The sequence below is a fragment of the Camellia sinensis genome, chromosome 8 (genome assembly GCF_055761805.1).
Source record: "Camellia sinensis isolate YWXY chromosome 8, ASM5576180v1, whole genome shotgun sequence".
Classification (NCBI taxonomy): Eukaryota; Viridiplantae; Streptophyta; class Magnoliopsida; order Ericales; family Theaceae; genus Camellia; species Camellia sinensis.
The window spans coordinates 130312280-130332255 of record NC_138968.1 but is presented as its reverse complement, the minus strand read 5'-3'; the positions used below and the strand labels follow the sequence as shown (position 1 = coordinate 130332255).

The 19976-nt window shown below is 38.3% G+C and overlaps 1 protein-coding gene and 1 long non-coding RNA gene across 3 annotated transcripts; both read left to right on the top strand.

Annotated features, from left to right (window-relative positions):
- The first annotated feature begins 654 nt into the window (after nucleotides 1-654).
- On the top strand, nucleotides 655-13543 carry LOC114304920 (uncharacterized). Of its 2 annotated transcripts, none has more exons than XM_028250064.2 (5): nucleotides 655-959; nucleotides 5191-5314; nucleotides 6672-11549; nucleotides 11668-11826; nucleotides 12954-13543. In XM_028250064.2, exons 2-5 carry the CDS (start codon nucleotides 5231-5233, stop codon nucleotides 13185-13187), a joined length of 5355 nt encoding a protein of 1784 aa, XP_028105865.2. In that variant the 5' UTR covers nucleotides 655-959; nucleotides 5191-5230; the 3' UTR covers nucleotides 13188-13543. The 2 variants fall into 2 exon arrangements, with proteins under 2 accessions (XP_028105865.2, XP_082739598.1); XM_082883472.1 differs by having other exon boundaries at nucleotides 776-959; nucleotides 5191-6200.
- Nucleotides 13544-15619: 2076 nt separating this feature from the next.
- On the top strand, nucleotides 15620-17953 carry LOC145797119 (uncharacterized). The gene is made up of 2 exons (XR_014338208.1): nucleotides 15620-17145; nucleotides 17226-17953. It is a non-coding gene; the product is annotated as an uncharacterized LOC145797119 (long non-coding RNA).
- The last annotated feature ends 2023 nt before the right edge of the window (nucleotides 17954-19976 follow it).

Sequence of the window (19976 nt, the reverse complement as noted above, 5' to 3'; positions counted from 1 at the left end):
TAAAAAAAACATAAAAAAGCACATAACAAATTTTCAAATCATTTAAAAAAAAAAAAATTCTTCCTTATTCAACGAAACTTTTATACATTTTTTTTGGCAAAATGTAAAAAAATCAATTTTCATTCATTTTTTTTGTTATAGGCAAATTCTCGCATCCACCCGCAAGTCTAAGGTAACATTCGTGTCGAGATCATTAAAATATCTTATTGTTCATTTTAGACGAGAGACTATAATCTTGTATTGATCCCTAACACAAGCTTCAATTAAGTTAGAACTTGCACAGTGAAAGAGAATCGAACTCATACTAAAGAGTGTTTTGAGAAAATAATTAAAAATTAACTTTTTAAACCTTTTTTATTATTTTATATGAGAAATAATATAATCTAAAATTAATTAAAAATTAATTTTTAACTTTTAACCGATCTTCCAAAATGACCCCTAAATACTATATTAACAGCAACTTAAAACCCCTCTCCTAATCATCTGCGGTACGTGCGGGGCATAATTGATTATTTTTCACTGCCACATTTTAATTAAAAAATCAAAGAGGACTAAACTGTGAAGTTGAGGTTAAATCTCGTAAATAAACAAAAGTAGAGTGGCAAAGGTTGAAGCAGGGCTGAGAAAGGGCGGCAGCGTTCGAACAGAAATATTGTTCCAATTGGCTGTTACAGGGCCCCGCCCAAAGCCCCACATCGCCACTCCCAGTGACACAGACATTTTCCAGACACCAGTATATCAAAATCAAAATATATACACAACTCATTCATTACATATTCCTATTTATACGACACACCAATCAAAAAAGAATCTCTCTATTTTCTCTCTCTAAGTTTTTTCGATTCAATTTCGGGAATTCTGTGTTTTGAAGAAGAAGATACACAAACTAAACAATAATTAAGCCCAAAAAGCGATTCAAAAAAAGCTAAATAATTCGTCTCTCTCTCAGACAAAAGCAAGTAAGTAATCTGCCTTGCTTTCTGTTTCTTATATATATGTAGTGCTTGTACTACTATTTCAGATTTGATGTTGATGCTTATTCATTGCTGTGATAGAGAGCTTATTTATTTTGATTCTTATGTGTTGCCGTTGTTCTTTTTTGTTTGTGTGAATGACAAAGTACGTAATAACTTTGATCGATCTGCTTCGTTCACGAATTTCGATTCTTTTTTATGGATCACTACTGATCTTTTGGGGTGAAGATCTTGTGATAGATTATTAGTTGTGCTGCTGATCTTTCTGTGATCGATGATTTGGTGTTTTTTTTTTTTTTTTTTTAAATTTTGTTACCTCTGTTTGTTCTTGTAAATTAGTAGGAATCAAGATGGAGTGCTTAATTTTTAATTTGTTTCTACTCAGTTTGTCTGATCCATTTGTTTCTTGTAAAAAACTGTTTGATCTGAATCTGATCGGTCGATTTTCTTCACAGAAACTTCATTGTATTCTTCGTAATGTTGTTCATCAACTTTTGATCTATATTGCTTTATTTTTTTTAATCTTCTTTTAGTGTTTTTTTTTTCTTTTCCAAGTCGACTAAATATATATAATAAAGGAGTTGGATTTACTCTTGTCATAGTGGGCTGTCCCTGACCGGGCCGTGGGGATCCACTGCGGGTTCGTTTAAATAATACGAATTTTATTTTGTATGTTTTTTTGTGTATATTATTTTTTAAAAATTGGGTCAATCGATAATCGTAATCTATTAAATTTATTGCATTTGTGTCCAAAAAATTGAATGACAAATGTATTTTTTAAAATAGACCATTTGTTTGTTTTTGTGGCAAACCTGATAAATTGAATAGGATATGATTATTGAATTGACTTAATTTTGTGTGTGGATCATATATACGAAGGATCCTATGAAATGAATGTTCAAAACATTAAAACGGGACTCGTGGTGGGTCTCAAGAGCCTGGAAAGCACCCTCCAGTCCAGTCCTATAATAAAACATGTCAATTTTTGAAAAAATGTCTTACATGGCATGGCATAGTTGAGCCTAAAACTTGAATAAATCTAACAATTAAATTTTTTTTCCAATATGGCATAATTGAGGGTTACAGTTAGTGTTGTTTAACAAATATTGGCTAGTGTTTTATACATAATATAAACAAACTTCTAAGAATCTAAATTCATTTCCATCCACCATCTAAAAAAAAAAAAAAAATCATTTCCATCCCATCTCTCTGTAAATTATTTGGTGAGAAGTCAATAGGAAGGAAACTTAAAAAAAAAAAAAAGAAAAGAAAAGAAAAAGAAAAATAGTCAAATATCATGCGTTTACAAGTGACAATCCATTCTTAACCACTACCATTCTAGTTATATATATATATATATTTGTGTGTGTTTAATGTTAGTGTCCATTTGATTACAGTGAAAAATATGGTGGAAAATGAAAGTCACATGAAAGAAAGAAAAGTGAAAGAAAAATTTTCTAATATGCATTTGTTAAGATGAAAATTTTGAAACAAGGTTAGCTACTTTCATGAGAAAATAAACCTGCCTACACTTTTTGACAGAAGCTGAGAAAGCTATTTTGATATGGGTTTTACAAAATAGTAACTTTCTTGCATTTTTCATCATTCTCATGCTAAAGAAATACTGGAATTTTTTATTTTTTATTATTTTTTTTTTTTCTTGTATTTTTCACATCCTAATTAAATTTAGCCTTCAAGAAGTCGTAAATTCATTCATTTGTCTTTATCACTCTGTTTCTTTGCTTTTCATTTCCTCCTTGGGGATGCAATTTGTCCACTCAAATGGATCTACTTGACATTTATTTTCTTTTTTATCGGATTAATTTTGGTCTCTATCAATTTAGTAACGTCTTCATTTCATGCATCATCATCATAATGAATTCTTTAACACAAAGCAATAAGAAAATCACGCCATACAAAAATGGAAATTAGAAAATTTGTAAAATAATTACCTGTCACAGATTTGTCATTCTGACATTTTTCTAGGAATTATAATATGATTTGTTGTAAACTAGACTTTGACAAAATCAATAAATAGATAAATAAATTTTGATTAGTCCAAAATAAATTCATTGGGTCTCAATCCATTTTTTCTCCAATAATATATAAAAATTGTACGTTGACATTGAACATTTATATAAAAAAAATGTGAAATAGTTTAGCAATATTACTAAAAGGGTATTTAAGCTTGTTTTGTTTGAAAATTTTGTTATACATTCGAGTGTATTAAAAATAAAACCTTCAGTAACTGTAACAAAATTACTATAGTGACTCACTACAACTAAGACCAAGCTGTTGTTGATGTGGTTTGACAAACTAGCCAAATAGAGCACAGAATGAAGATGACATGTAAGGCCAGTGCCTGCCTATCCCTTGTGGGCGTCACCCAAGCACCTCCTAATTCCTCCCACAATCTGTTAAAAAATACTGTAAGGATAAGTCTAGCACATATAATCAAACCACATAAAAATGTCACAAATGTGTAGGTCAAGATGGGATTCACTTTTGGTGAAACTAATAAGGATACAACTAATGAGGACACCTTTGATGGGCTCTATCATCATAATATTTATGTTCTTAATATTTCTTTTGTGGTTTAATTTTGTGTATATAAACTTTTTCATACTATAAATATGTCTATATATACAACAAATATCAATTTGTGCATCTTTTGGAACTTGGGCTATTTGCCAGTGCCAACACAAGTTAAATTTTTTTATACGTCGTATTGTCGTATCTTACTATGACAAAAGTCAATTTTGCTAAGATTGCCCCAGAACTAAGTTATGATGTCTTATCTATCCAAAAGTAAATAAAAACATTAGAATTTTCCTTTTTCTTTTTTGAGATTGTTTTATTTTTCTTAAGCACAAATAATGTCTCTGTCTTGGACTACTACGATACAACTCTTCACATCAGGTGAACACATATTCTTGTTAGGAAACAACTTTTAATTTGGGTTTTAGGCTATTTTAATGTTTTTTATGCATCAGATTGTTGTATCTTACTATGACAAAAGTCATTTTTCCTAAGATTGCCCCAGAACTAAGTTATGATATCTTATCTATCCAAAAGTAAATAGAAACATAAGAATTTTCTTTTTTCTTTTTCCTTTTTTGAGATTGTTTTAATTTTCTTAAGCACAAATAATGACTTTGTCTTGGACTACTATGATGCAACTCTTTACATCAAGTGAACACATATTCTTGTTAGGAAACGACTTTTAATTTGGGTTTTTTAGGCTATTTTAAGTAGTTTTTTCGTCTCTGTGTATTTTTTAAGAAACATTACTATATTAAATTTTATGAACTATTAGACTGAATCTAAGAACTGATTAAATTTTAAAAAAATTATGTTATCTAAAAAATTATTAAAAAAAAGATTAAAAAAGGGGAAAATTCCCAAAAAGAAGGTTGTCGCCAAACCAATCAACATGTTTTGTACATCAATTTGTGTAGCAAGAAATTTAAGGCCCCAAGTTAATGATTTTCTACACACAACACATCTGTGGGGTTCACTTGGGTAGGTAGGGTAGGTTATGATAAAGACAAGCCATTTCCAAAGGTATGACAAATATTGAATGTGATGGTGACACTATGTGGTATCACCCATCAATAGAAAATCGCAAATGGATTTGGACGGACACCCGTTGTCTTCCACTAACCCATGTATGTCATCTCTACTACCGTAATGTGAGATTTATCACTGATTGGTGATACAACCACACGTATCACTGTTACACCAAATATTTGCTTTTGATACTGCTCCTTTTGTCATGATTTCCTTAGGAATTGTTGCATTTGCCACTCACATATGTATGATTTTAGTTAATTTAACTGAGCATATAACCCTTGATAGACCAAAATAGCAAAAAATAATTCATGTTGTTTAGTGGGACACAAGACTTAGTTTGATTTGGTTTATACACTAAAATCACTCCCAACCAGTAGATCTGGATAAGGAGAGTATCATGTCAATTATAAGGAAGTTCACTTTGTTAATATTATTATTGTTGTTGTTATCATCATCATCATCATCGTCATCATCATCATCATCATTAATCATTATTATTAACTATCTTGAAAAGTTGAAATTATTAGGTTCGATCTAATCTTTAAGCTTGTCCCATTTATAAAAATGAAAATCCCTTTCGCCACTTATAATAGCCTAAATTTTCTCCTTCTTGATCTAGTTATGCATTGATGTTTTTGGTCAGATTTGCAAGGAAAATTCTATAAGGTGCAATTCATTGAGGTATGGAAGAAGAGTTGCAAGCAAGTTCAGTGACACCGGTGATGAATGTAGTTCAAAAGACAGACAGCAATGCTGATTCGACTAAGGTATCTATATGCTCTCTCTCTCTCTCTCTCTCCATTTGTCCTGGAATAAAACTGCTGTGAGGGAATATGAAAATTATCCTTGATAAAATGTGGCCCATATTTATGGATGGATGTTGTGCTGCCACATAGCGAAGTCCTTTGTCCTCTTGCCACAACGATGAAATGTCAAATAACAAGAGTAATTCTTTATTATCATCACTATTGGCCTACTTCATTGATTGCAACTTAATAGTGCATAAATGCAGACAAATATATTTTTTTAGAACTCTTCCTTCGATGTAGGCTCAATAGTCTCAGCTACTCTAATGAAAGGAGGATTATCATTTTCCATGTCTGCAGAGCATATCAATCTGAGTACTAATCAATGACTTGGGGCATTTTTATATTCATTGCGGAATTAGAATAATTTTAGGTGCTGTCCTACGACATTTGAAAACAAAATATCCACCTGCTAGACTGGAGAGCTGTGAAGAAAATAGAGCCCTCACAATGATGGCTGTAAAATATTGAAAATAAATAAATAATGTCCATATATCTTTAATGTGTTCATACTAAACAAGCATACCTGAAAACAAAATACTTGTTTTAAATGCCACACAGCATGTTGCGATAAGAATCTTTAATTGCCAAGTAATTGCAGGAGTTGGTTGTGTTGATAGGGTGACAAAATCCAGTCTCCCCTTTCTTGATAAGAGTTTGTGGCTGTTTGTACAAAATTCATATACAGAATGCTAGGATTTTGAAGACATGTTTGAGGATATTGAGTTGTTGTGGGATATAATTTACTGCTTGGCTTCATTTTGGGTATCGGTGTCCTCTCCATTTAGAGGGATTCCTTTCCTTTTCATCTCATCTCATCAGATTGGAGAGCATTGGTGATGTGTAGGTCTGTTGCTTTGTTTTCCTTTGTTCTTTGGGTTTTTGTGGTGGACTTCTTGTCCTATTGATTGTACCTTCTTTTTTTCTTTTAATAAAATTCCTTTTGTTGCTGATCAAGAAATAAAATAAAATTTCATATACAAAATGATGTGCCTAATTGTGATTCCATCAGCTGATTGAAAAAAAAAAAATTGTGATTCCATCAAGTAAAAAGGGTAAAACCAGCACTTGGGATCATAATTTGATAACGTCATTGCCACATCATTCTGGATGCGATTTCTGTATGAAATTTCTGTTTGCATTCTATTTCGTATATGTTATACAATTAGCAAGAATCTAAATTTTCGGTAGTAACCTGGCACATTTCTTATTTTTATTGATTTTTATGGTATTTTTTGTCCCTTGTGTTTTGAAGGAACAAGTTCTACCAGATAGTTCTCATGATTTTTGCTATATGATGTTGAAAATTTTATTGCAGATAACCGATGGCAACTTGAACCAATTTTCAAAAGAAGGTATGAAAGAAGAGGAAGAAACTGCCTTTGAGGGAGAATTTATAAAAGTAGAGAAGGAATCCTTAGATGTGAAGGATGGTTTACGTAATGATGCTGAAACACCACCTGCTGTGGACGAGAAGTCTTCTGTTGAACGGAGCTCAAGCAATTCCTCCGTTAGCAGAGAATTTCTAGAAACCCAAGAAAAGGTGAAAGAACTTGAGCTTGAATTGGAAAGAGTAGCCGGAGCTCTAAAGCATTCTGAATCTGAGAATTCCCAGCTGAAGGATGAAGTCTCGATTACAAAGAAGAAGCTGGAGGAAAGTGGAAAGAGTTATGAAGAACTCGAACTTAATCACAAGAAACTGCAGGAACAGATCACGGAAGCTGAGGAGAGATACAATCTACAGCTTATTGGCTTGCAAGATGCATTGCAAGCTCAAGATGCAAAGCACAAGGAGCTGGTCAACGTGAAGGAAGCATTTGAAAGTCTCAGCCTTGAGCTTGAAAGCTCTAGAAAGAAGATGCAGGAGTTTGAACAAGAGTTGCAAATTTCCTCAGGTGAAGCAAGCAAGTTTGAGGAGTTGCATAGGCAAAGTGGTTCGTATGCTGAATCTGAGACAAAAAGGGCCTTAGAGTTTGAAAGATTGCTTGAACTGTCAAAGTCAAGTGCGAAAGAAATGGAAGATCAGATGGCTTCCCTGCAGGAAGAACTCAAGAGCCTCTATAAGAAGGTTGCTGAAAACCAGAAGGTTGAAGAATCACTCAAGAGTACCACAGTCGAGCTTTCAATGGTTCAAGGAGAGTTGGAGCTTTCAAAATTACAAGTGCTGGAAATGGAGCAGAGGCTTGCTTCAAAGGAAGCTCTTGTACAAGAACTGACCCAAGAAGTAGATTTGAGAAAGGCTTCCGAATGTCAGTTAAAGGAAGATATCTCAGCACTAGAGAAATTGTTCTCTTCAACAAAAGAAGATTTTCAAGTTAAGGAGTCGGAGTTGGAAGAAATCAAATTGAAGTTGCAGGAGGAAGTGAATTCAAAGGAAACACAGGTTTCAATGATACAGGTGGAGCTGTCCAAAGTAACCGAAGAAAAAGAATCTCTTGAAGCTGCTGTGGCTGAGCTAACCAGTAATGCAGGTTTGATGAAGGAGTTATGCAATGATCTTGAGATGAAGTTGCAATTGTCTGATGAGAACTTTTGTAAAGCAGATTCTCTCCGGTCTCAGGCTTTGTTAAATATTGCTGAGCTGGAACAGAAGTTAAAATCTCTTGAAGAGCTCCATCACGAATCTGGATATGCAGCAGCAACTGCTCAACAAAAGAATCTTGAGCTCGAAGATATAATACAAGCTTCAAATGCAACAGCAGAAGAAGCTAAATCACAACTGAGAGAGCTTGAGACACATTTTATAGCTGCAGAGCAGAGAAATGCAGAGCTCGAACAGCAGATAAATCTGGTGGAACTTAAGAGCAATGACGCTCAAAGAGAACTGAGAGAGTTTTCTGAAAAAATTTCTGAACTAAGTGCCACACTACAAGAGATCGAGGAAGAAAAGAAACAGCTAAGTGGCCAAATACAAGAATATGAGGATAAGATTACTCATCTGGAGTCTGCCTTGAACCTGTCCTCTTCCCGCAATTCCGAGCTGGAGCTTGGATTGAAGAATGTTGCTGAAAAGTGTGCTGAACATGAGGGCCGAGCCAATACAACACATCAGCGCAGCCTCGAACTAGAAGATTTAATCCAGATGTCTCGTTCAAAGGCAGACGATGCGGGCAAAAAGTTAAGTGAGATGGAACTGTTGCTCGAAGAAGAGAAATCCAGAATCCAGGAGCTTGAAGAACAAGTAAGCATGTTAGAAAAGAAATGTGGAGATGCAGAAGCTGAATCCAAGGAACACTTTGATAAAATCTCAGAAGTTAAGCTGGAACTTGAAGCATTCCAATCAAAAGCATCAAACCTTGAGGTTGCGCTACAAATGGCCAACGAAAAGGAAAGAGCACTGACTGGTTGCTTAAATGAAACAACAGATGAGAAGAAAAATTTAGAAGACGCATTGAGAAATTCCAGTGAGAAGCTAAGTGCCACACTGAGAGAGATCGAGGAAGAAAAGAAACAGCTGAGTAACAAAATACAAGAATATGAGGATAAGGTAACTCAATTGGAGTCCGCCTTGAACCAGTCCTCGTCACGCAATTCTGAGCTGGAGCTGGAATTGAAAAATGTTGCAGAAAAATGTGCTGAACATGAGGGCCGAGCCAATACAACACATCAGCGCAGCCTCGAACTAGAAGATTTAATCCAGATGTCTCATTCAAAGGCAGATGATGCGGGCAAAAAGGTAAGCGAGATGGAACTGTTGCTCGAAGCTGAGAAATCCAGAATCCAGGAGCTTGAAGAACAAATAAGAATGTTAGAAAAGAAATACGGGGATGCAGAAGCTGAACACTTCGACAAAATCTCAGAAGTTCAAATGGAACTTGAAGCATTCCATTCAAAAGCATCAAACCTTGAGGTTGCACTACAAATGGCCAATGAAAAGGAAAGAGAATTGACTGATTGCTTAAATGAAACGACGGATGAGAAGAAAACTTTAGAAGATGCATTGAGAAATTCTGGTGAGAAGCTGAGTGCCACACTACAAGAGATGGAGGAAGAAAAGAACCAGCTGAGTGGCCAAATACAAGAATATGAGGAGAAGATTACTCATCTGGAGTCTGCCTTGAACCAGTCCTCTTCACACATTTCCGAGCTGGAGCTGGAATTGAAGAATGTTGCAGAAAAATGTGCTGAACATGAGGGTCGAGCCAATACAACACATCAGCGCAGCCTTGAACTAGAAGATTTAATCCAGATGTCTCATTCAAAGGCAGACAATGCGGGCAAAAAGGTAAGTGAGATGGAACTGCTGCTCGAAGCAGAGAAATCCAAAATCCAGGAGCTTGAAGAACAAATAAGCATGTTAGAAAAGAAATACGGGGATGCGGAAGTTGAACACTTTGAGAAAATCTCAGAAGTTCAAATGGAACTTGAAGTATTCCAATCAAAAGCATCAAACCTTGAGGTTGCACTACAAATGGCCAATGAAAAGGAAAGAGCATTGACTGATTGCTTAAATGAAACAACAGATGGGAAGAAAAATTTAGAAGACGCATTAAGAAATTCCAGCGAGAAGCTAAGTGCCATGCTACAAGAGATGGAGGAAGAAAAGAAACAGCTGAGTGGCCAAATACGAGAATACGAGGATAAGATTACTTATCTGGAGTCTGCCTTGAAGCAGTCCTCTTCACTCATTTCCGAGCTGGAGCTGGAATTGAAGAATGTTGCAGAAAAATGTGCTGAACATGAAGGTCGAGCCACTACGACACATCAGCGTAGCCTTGAACTAGAAGATTTAATCCAGATGTCTCGTTCAAAATCAGATGATGCGGACAAAAAGGTTAGTGAGATGGAACTGTTGCTTGAAGCAGAGAAATGCAGAATCCAGGAGCTTGAAGAACAAATAAGCATGTTAGAAAAGAAATGTGGGGATGCAGAAGCTGAATCCAAGGAACACTTTGATAAAATCTCAGAAGTTAAACTGGAACTTGAAGCATTCCAATCAAAAGCATCAAACCTTGAGGTTGTGCTACAAACGGCCAATGAAAAGGAAAGAGCATTGACTGATTGCTTAAATGTAATGACAGACGAGAAGAAAAATTTAGAAGATGCAGTGAGAAATTCCAGTGAGAAGTTGGCTGAAACTGAGACCCTCCTTGAAGCTTTGCGGAATGAATTGGATCTGACTCAACAGAAATTGGGAAGCATTGAAAATGACTTTAAAGCTGCTGGGATGAGGGAAAGTGAGATTATGGTGAAGCTGAAGTCTGCTGAAGAGCAACTAGAGCATCTAGGTACAGTATTAGAGCAAACTGCTGTGAGAAACTCGGAGCTTGAATCATTACATGAATCTTTAACCAGGGATACAGAGTTGAAACTCCAAGAAGCAACTGCAAATTTCACCACCAGAGATTCAGAGGCTAAGTCACTCTATGAGAAACTAAAGCTTCTTGAAAATCAAGTAAAGGCTTATGAGGAGCAAATATCCGAAGCAGCTGAAAGATCGGCATTTGTGAAGGAAGAATTGGATCAGATTTCAATGAAATTTGCCTCTTCCGAGATGACTAATGAGGAACTCAAACGAAAGATTTCAGAGGCAGAAGATAAAGCTGCACAGTTTTTCTCAGAGAATGAACTGTTAATTGAGACAAATACACAGCTCAAAAGCAACGTTAATGAGCTTCAAGAATTACTGAACTCTGCTTATGCTGAAAAGGAAGCTGCTGCTCAGCAACTGGCTTCTCACATGAATACCATTACTGAATTAACAGAGCAGCACACAAAAGCATCTGAACTTCTCTTGGTAGCTGAAGCCCGGATTTCAGAGGCTGAAAGAGAGTTAGAAGCAGCCATTCAGAAATTTAGTCAGAGAGATTTAGAAGCTGGAGATTTTACTGCTAAGCTAAATGCACTCCAAAGCCAGGTAAAAATGTATGAAGAACAGGCTCATGAAGCAGTTGGTGTCGCAGAAACTCGAAAAATGGAGCTTGAACAAACCCTATTGAAATTGAAGGATTTGGAAGGCATCATTGAAGAGATGCAAAACAAGTCAGGTCAATTTGAGAAAGAGAGAGAAGGGCTGGCTGACTTGAATTTAAAGCTTACTCAGGAGCTGGCCACATATGAGTCCAAATTAAAGGATCTACAAGGCACAACTGTTGCTGAGAAGGATGAAACACTGGAACAGCTTTCATCTTCAAAGAAATTGATAGAAAGTTTGACCGAGCAGCTTACGCTTGAAGAGGAGAAAGTACAATCTCAGGTATGTGCCTTGTGAAAATATTACTGCCTTTCATTTATCTTTTAATTTTTTGGATAAAGAAACTGGATTTGTGAAGTCGTTGAAGAACTGTTCTTGATTTCTATTTCCAATTGAACAGAGAGAAGCAGATTCTCAAAAGGACTTTGAAAGAGAAGCTGCTTTGAAGCATTCCTTTGAAGAGCTTGAAGCTAAGAACAAAGTGGTCATACTTCTAGAAGAGCAAGTGAAAGTGCTTGAGCAGAAATTGCAGCTAGCTGAGACTAAATCCAAAGAAAAGGTCTGTTTTGTCCTTAATTGTGTGAACATAGATACGTGTCTGCATGCACATCTACATGTGCTTTCATTACATTCAATTATTTATTATAAATGTCATCTCTGATTTATGTCATATAATAGTTCATATATATATATATATATATTAAAATCTCCGCTAGCTCGTCTTGTAGAGTCTACACCATAATCTATGTTATCATCTCTACTAGAGTAGGAGTTAGATCCAACTGTGGAAGTGAACTCTATTGAGGGTCTATAATGAATGAGTGGTGAAAAGCAAAGTTTTAAAAGACTTTATTGATGCTCACCTTGAGGCATGACTCATGCAATACGTATCAAGGTTTTGATTTTAGGCAACGCTCTCGGAAGGCTCTCGCATATGCCTTTTGTGTATAAACATACGAAGAGTATACATATGGAATGCTTGTTTGGGTTGTTAAACTTGGTCTAATACATGATTTAAATATATATATATATAAATCCTCTTTTGTAATTATATTAAATGAGAAAAATCAAGTAAATGACCAACCAAAAATAAATACGTAAATACAAAGCTAAAGCTCAAGTGAGAAGCTCAATAACTGAAACTAAGAATGTCATTTTGACCTTTATATTTAATTTTTAATAGTTTTTGGTATTTTAAAAATATTTTATTTATTTGCTACATATAAAAATTGAAATTTGAAATGCTTGTGCCTTGAAGCCTTGAGGCTTACATCTTGCCTCATGAGGGGTAAAACGCCTTGCATTTTGCATTCGCCTTTATAAAACTTTGGTGAGAAGGAGCATTATTTCAATATAAGCAAGAGGCTTGATTGGCATGTTTACATATCGGCCATTCACAGGACCATGCAGCAACATGGTGGATTTTGGCAAATCCATCGTCATTTGCTGAGTTGGAGACGAGGATAGATAGGTGAATGGACCTTTTATATTTTAATTATGGGAAAAAAAGATTGCATCCTGAGATAAATGAGTTTGTCATTAATGCATAACAAAAATAATACCAGCCATCATCTAGTAGAATGCTGCCGAACTTGTTAATGATGTTTCTATATCCGTTTTAAATCAGTCTTACATTTGAGATTAGTTCTTCAGTCGAAATCTAAACTGAAACATATTGTATTGCAGAATGATGGTGGAGGCAGTCCAATTGAATTGAAATCTAGAGATATTGGATCAACAATTTCAACTCCATCAAAACGGAAGAGTAAGAAAAAACTAGAAGCTGCATCTGCAGAAATACTGTCCTCGGGGACCCATACTCAATCCACTGAGGGTTCTCCCATCATGACCTTGAAGTTCATGTTAGGCGTGGCCCTGGTGTCCGTGATCATTGGCATAATTCTTGGGAAACGGTATTAGTTATGGATTCCAAGATTTTAGTTTTGCCTATATTTTGTTTTTTGTTTTGTATTTTTTTCATTTTTTATGGTTTATTTCATGCACAGCAGATTGGAAAGTTTTGTCAGTATGCTTGTTGAGTTCAGGGTTTGAAGTTGGTCAGGGAATTTGTTTTTCATTTCAATCCCTAGCCTGTTTGCAAAGGAAAAAAACAGTAGATTCATGTAATCATTTTATGTTTGTATTTAGGTAGCTTTTGGTAGTAACTTTGTAATTTCATTGAAAAGTTTCTGTGCTAGAACTTAGAAGGAACATGTGTTTTCCATCCATATGTAGGCAGTACTGTTGCATATTTTAATTTACAAATTACAAAACAATGACTCCCCTCGTACTATTTCTTTTATTAAAGATAGTACTACCCTCCTACTAATTAAAACATCAAAATTTTATTCTTTGTTCATAATAATGAGGGTCCTATGCTTCGTTTCCACTACCATTGTAAATAAATAATGAAATTAGGATATTTCATGTGGTGTTCGTAGTTGACTCATTACAAAATACATTTCTTGCATAACAATTGATTCATTGACCAATATGACAATGTTAGTTTTTTTTCTTCTTTTTATATTATTAATACATACATATTATTTTTATTTTTTTGTCACAAGAAAATTGTCAGATAAACACTTTGCTCCCTCAAGGTTTAAGTTTTCCTAACATTTTGTTCCTTTACCATCAATCGTGCTGCTAGTATTATGGATAAAAAATGATATTATCATCTCAATACAGACATTATATACATTTGTTTTACTATTTCTAAAAAAATAATGTAATTATATCATATTTATGAGATTTACTATATATATGTACATGGAGCAAATATTCGTCGCTGTTCGTACTCTTCGTGTCCAAACTTCACTTCGAATAAGTTGAGAACACAACGACGGTGAGCTACCCGATGGGTGTGTTGCTGAAAACCCTCTCCGACGGTCAAGTTAGCACTCGTAGCAAGGAAGAGAAAAAGAGAGAAAGAGAGGAGACAAAGTGGTAGGTGAGCTCTGATCACAAGATTTTCCAGGCCTGTGTATGGAGGCACAACACCGTTTATATAGTTTTTGCACGCGTCTTTGCGTCCATCCCCATTTGGATGCGTGGACCTGCTCTTCTTTTATGTTCTCCTACGTGTCAGCGCTAATACAGCTAAACATCAAATGATGAAATCACCAAACGGTATTAACGCGTGCAGACGACGAAATCTTCTTTTCGCGGCCTCAGTGCGCTGCATAGCGTTTACTACCGAGCTATGCTTAGCGCGACGCCATGCCCTTCCTTCAGGACTGCTCTACCGATCTGGCCTTGTCGGCTAGGCCTGAGTATTAGCTCAACTGAGCTCCACGGTCACGACTGAGCTCCTGTTCGGTTGCATCTAGTCTTCTGTGGACGAACTCCGTCGGACTCACACAGCGCACATTTCTGAGTCATGCCAGTACCTCAAACTCACTTGGCAAGACTAGGCTGATATCCCGCCCTAACACATGCCATGCGCCTGACCGTGCTCAAATCTCGCTCGATCGTGTGGGCTTGTTTTTTCGGAGCACATGCCTCAACTAAGGCCCAAACTAGCTCAACTTATAGCAGGCTATGAATCTCCCTCTTAATTGACCCTTAATTCCGTTTGCGCTAACATGACCAGGATTACATTCAGTAGCCGAGCTTATTTCTTTGCTCGATCGTCATCTGCCTGGCTTCACACCTAAGAACCCGTGTTCCCAGGTCGGTTCACCACCTTTAACCGTGCTAGTTAGCACGCTCGGTCATATAGCTTGCCCAGTTAATGATTTGGGTTTTCAGCCTATCTTTTCGAGACTGGCACCGGTCTCATCATAGACACGCGGCGTTCACTGATTAGCCTCGTACTGCTATCCAGCTGCTATGTGTTGTCTCCTTAGATTCAAATTTTGGTGCTTATACAACTCATACCCATATATCGCACATCTCTTCATATCTCAACCTCTACTATTCATCTTCTTCTCAAACGACCCAGCAAGTCAGAGCATCCAATCTCCAATTTCTGTTCACTGTACTCGAATTGGAGCATTCCCTCGAGCGGATTCGGTCTTGTCGTCGTTGTCGAGTACTTTCTTCCGATTGGAGCGTTGATTGTGGCCCTCATTTGGTGTGTTCTTCATGTTCCCCTGCTACACTTTCTCTTTCTTCTTGTTCTTCGTGTTCTTGAACTATAACTCACATATCCGTCCATTGAGGAAGATTAAAACAACCAGACATTACCAAAAACTGGATTAGGTTAGGGTTTTGACCCATTTTGATGTCGAAAAGTATCTTCGTCCCTCGTCTCCGACACTGTTCATCATCTTCTGTGATGAACATGTGGGAATCTGGGACAGACCAGGCTACAAACCTCTATTTGATCCAAAATCATGACATGGCCCAGCAAGTTTCTTGTTCGCAGAACTTAGGGGGAAGAAAATTGAGCTAGTAGATGCATTAGGTCGCTCGACCAGGCTAATATCTGGTTCGCTCGGGCGACCAAAGTGCCACTGCACCCATAGTGACTGAGCTAAACTCCAGCTCATTTGTGCGATCGAGTTATCACTTATACTTGGTTTTTAATTGCAGAATCCTAGGAGGCCAGGCACACTAACACAAGGGCTCTCAAAGACCGAGCAACCATCGTGCACAACTCAACTTTGCTGAGAAAAATCGATCTGGCCTATTATGGGGCGCTATCGTTTCCTTATAAACACGTCGGTCGCTTTGGCCGCATTTCAAGAGGAATATGGTGTCCTAGCCGATGTACATTTAGAGCTCAGTGAGGAGGACATAGACCCATAGGGCAGATTGGAGTCTTGCCCCATTTACCATGCTGAGTATAATCGAGGGGGGGGGGCTGCATTTTCCCATGCAACCATTGATTTGTGAATTTTTGAGATGCACCGAGCTAGCTCCCACACATGTATCGACCAACACTTATAAGATCATAAACGGAGTGGCCAAGCTAAACAATCGACTAGGATTACAGTTGGGTTTAGTCAAAATTTTGCGTCAATATATGCTCAGTCGTACGAAAGATGGCTACAACTATTATTTGAAAATATGACTGGGCAGAGAACGTCTAGTAACCGGTACATCGAACAAGGACATACATGATGATGACTTTTTCTGGGTGTTCGGTAACTATGAGATAGCTGACGTGCCCGGTTGGTACATTAGCAAGAACTTCGGTGCTTCTTGTAAGCCAAGCTTCCTAGTTAATTCACTTTGTCAATATTCATTGTACCGAGCTAATTACCTTCCTTTTGCAGTTATCGAAGAGTTATAAGCCAATTATCTTCATCCAAACGAAGAGGCGATCAGGGCCGCATTAAGATATTGGCACCGAGATTGCCATAAGCTTCTTGGCTACGTACCGAGCTACCGATATTCAGCACCACAGAAGAGCAAGGTTACCAACTTCCTTTGGGTGCCTTCTCCTCCACCTGACCCAACTTTGCCTCACATGCCCTTAATTTGGTTGATAGAGGAGTAAGAAACGGCAAAGAAGAGTCGAATTAAGAACTTAATCACCGCCACTTCCACCGAGCTATCGAGCAATCCATGTCCTACATCGACCGCTGGCTAAAGCTCAGGGACTGTGATTACCTTGGCTTCCACGGCCGTTCCAAACGCCTAGAAGCGCCGGACTAGTAAACGGGCCCACTCGATTGATCCCTCAGTTGAGTTGGAGGTCAAACTCAATGCTGAGCACGTGGTGACCGAAGTCAAGTCGGTTTCGGCATGGCAGCCGAGGTTGAAATCCCGAGGAGGTCCCATCCCGGCTAATGCTTCTGTGAAGGGGGATAAGGAGCATCTACTTGCCTTCGATCTCTCCAAGTCCTTACTACTACCAGAGGATATGGTAGGGACCGAACATGTTCCAGACACCTGGCTTGTCAAGTCCGCAGTGAAATCAATAACGAGGGTAAGATTTTCAAATTCGAAATTTTGCTAATTGTTTGCTCAGTTTGTTGCTTGCTTAGGCTAACTTTTGATTTCTTGCAGGCTATTCAAAAACAACATCTCGTCATGGACCGCATTATCAATTTGCGGCAAAAAGTGACCGACCTAAATGCTGCCCGGAAGAATGTCTCGGTCGAGTTGGGCCAAACTAAAGCTTCGCTCGAGATTGCGAATGCTAACAACACGAGGCTCCTCAGACAGCTCGACAGGGCCAAGTAAGAGCGAGACGCCCGGAAGGCCAAGCTAGAGGATGTGAAGAAGGTGAGACAGAAAGACGTGGACGAGGCCAATAATCTCGGCTTCAAGGAGGCTGAGGAGAGCTACGCTAAGCAAGTTGAAGCCACCAAGGACATCTTCTTCAAGTCCAGTTGGAAGGCGGCTTGTGAGCGACTTGGTTAGGGATCTGAAACTGAGGTGTTCGCCTCTCCTCCTCTTGCCTTCCTGCCGGTCTACATGGTGCCATATGCTAACAACGTTTTCAATTCGTTGCAAGAGAAGGCCGATGAGGATGCCAAGGAAGAAGCCGAGGAAGGAGGCGGCCAAAATGCGACCAGTCAAAAGGAGCACTGCGAAGCGGCTGCCGTGGTTGATCTTGAGAAAACCAGCGCCGGAACTGGAGACGCCTTCGCTAATCTCTCCCCCCTCCTTTAGCTTAGCCTTGTATTTTCATTTTTTTTTCTTTTGAACTGTTTGTAACCGGGCAACTAGCCCTAACTCCTGTATTTGCAATCCCTAATCAATGAAAAAGTTATGCAATTTTTGTGACTCGCTATTACATTGTGTTCATTCTTTCCAACCGTGCAATATTCTTGAACAAAGCATCTATTCATATAATCGGGCAAGGCACCTCGACGATACATGAAATCTTTTAGCCGTGCAAATACCCCGGCTACAGCTTGGAGTTGAATAAGTCATCAAATGCTTTAGCCGGTGGAGTTGGACAAGTCATCAACTCCTTCGGTCGAGCAAAACGACTCGGCTAAGAACTTGGAGTTGAACAAATCATCAACTCATTTAGCCGGGAAAAACACCTCGGCTGAAAACTTAGAGTTGAACAAATTATCAACCCATTTAGTCGGGCAAAACACCTCAGCTTAAAACTTGGGGTTGAACAGGTTATCAACTTATTTAGCCGGGCAAAACACCTCAGCTAAAAACTTGGGGTTGAACAAGTCATTAACTTATTTAGCTGGGCAAAACACCTCGGCCAAAAACTTGGAGTTGAACAAACCATCAACTCTTTTAGACGGGCAAATTTTCTTCGGCTAAAAGTCTGGAGTTGAACAATTCATCAACTCTACTGGTCGGGCAGAGTCACCTCGGCTATGAGGCAATTGCCTCTTGTACATTGTGGTCCACTAATCATGATAAAATGTCTAAGTTTCCATTATATACCGATTTCATAAATTCTCAACGTGATTGAAAGAATTACACTGGAAATGGGGTATTACCGCCCTCTGCAAAAATTACATTACAAGTTTAAACTAAAAATAATACAATTTCAGATTGGCTACGTTCCATGGTCGAGGTATAGCTTGGCCTTCTAGATCCTGTAGATGATATGCCCTTTTGCTCGCCAAATCGATTATCTTGTAAGGCCCTTCCCAATTTACCCCTAGCTTTCCTTCACCCGGCACAAGAGTATTGCCCATCACCTTTCTTAAAACCCAATCCCCAACCTTGAATTGTCTGGGGTGAACTGTTTTGTTATACTTCTTGGACAGTTCTTGTTGGTATGCTGCGATATGGATCAGTGCCTTTTCTCGGCATTCTTCTGTAAGGTCCAACTCCAGGGCGATGGCTTCGACGTTCAAGTTCGGCTCCAAATTTTCACTGCGGATGGTGGGTATGCCGATCTCTAATGGGATGACCGCCTCCATGCCATATGCCAAAGCGAAAGGCGTCTCCCCGGTTGAGCATTGCAGTGTTGTTCGGCAAGCCCAGAGGATATTCGGGAGCCCTTCGACCCATTTTTCTTTGGTTTTTTTCCAACCTCTTCTTTAGCCTATCTAGAATGGTCTTGTTCGACGCTTCGGCTTGGCCATTCGATTGAGGATAGGCCAGTGTCGAGTTGTAGAACTCTATCTTTAGCTCCACACAGAATTCTCTGAACAACCTTCTATCAAATTGGGTGCCATTATCAGAGATTAAAGCCTTGGGAACACCAAACCGTGTTATTATATTTTGCCAGACAAACTTCTTCACATCATTTTCTTTGATCGTCGCTAAGGGCTCAGCTTCTACCCATTTGGTGAAGTAGTCTGTCGCCTTTATGAAGAACTTGCGGTTGCCTGGCGCAGTTGGGAGAGGTCCTACTATGTCTAGTCCCCATATTGCGAACGACCAAGGGCTTGTAAGAGGGAGGAGTTCTCTAGTTGGCTGATGAATTTGATGGTTGAGCTTTTGGCACTTCTCATATTTTCTCACATACTTCTGTGCATCGGCCTGCATGCACGGCCACCAATATCCTTGTGAGATAACGTAGTAGGCTAAAGATCTTCTCCCAATGTGGCTGTCATACATCCCTTCATGGATTTCGAACAAAAAGACGACACCTTGCTCGTGTGAACGCACTTAAGGTGGGGGCTAGTGAAGGACTTCTTATACAAAGCCCGGATGGGGAGAGCCAAAATTGCTCGGACTTCATCTGGACCTTGTTTGTCTTTTTCTTGTCGGTCGACAGAATTCTTTCTTTCAAGAAGAAGATGATGGGGTCCATCCAAGAAGGACCTAGCTCAGCGCAAAGAACTTTCGTCTGTTCTGAGTTTTCGATGTTGGGTCTTGAAAGGAATT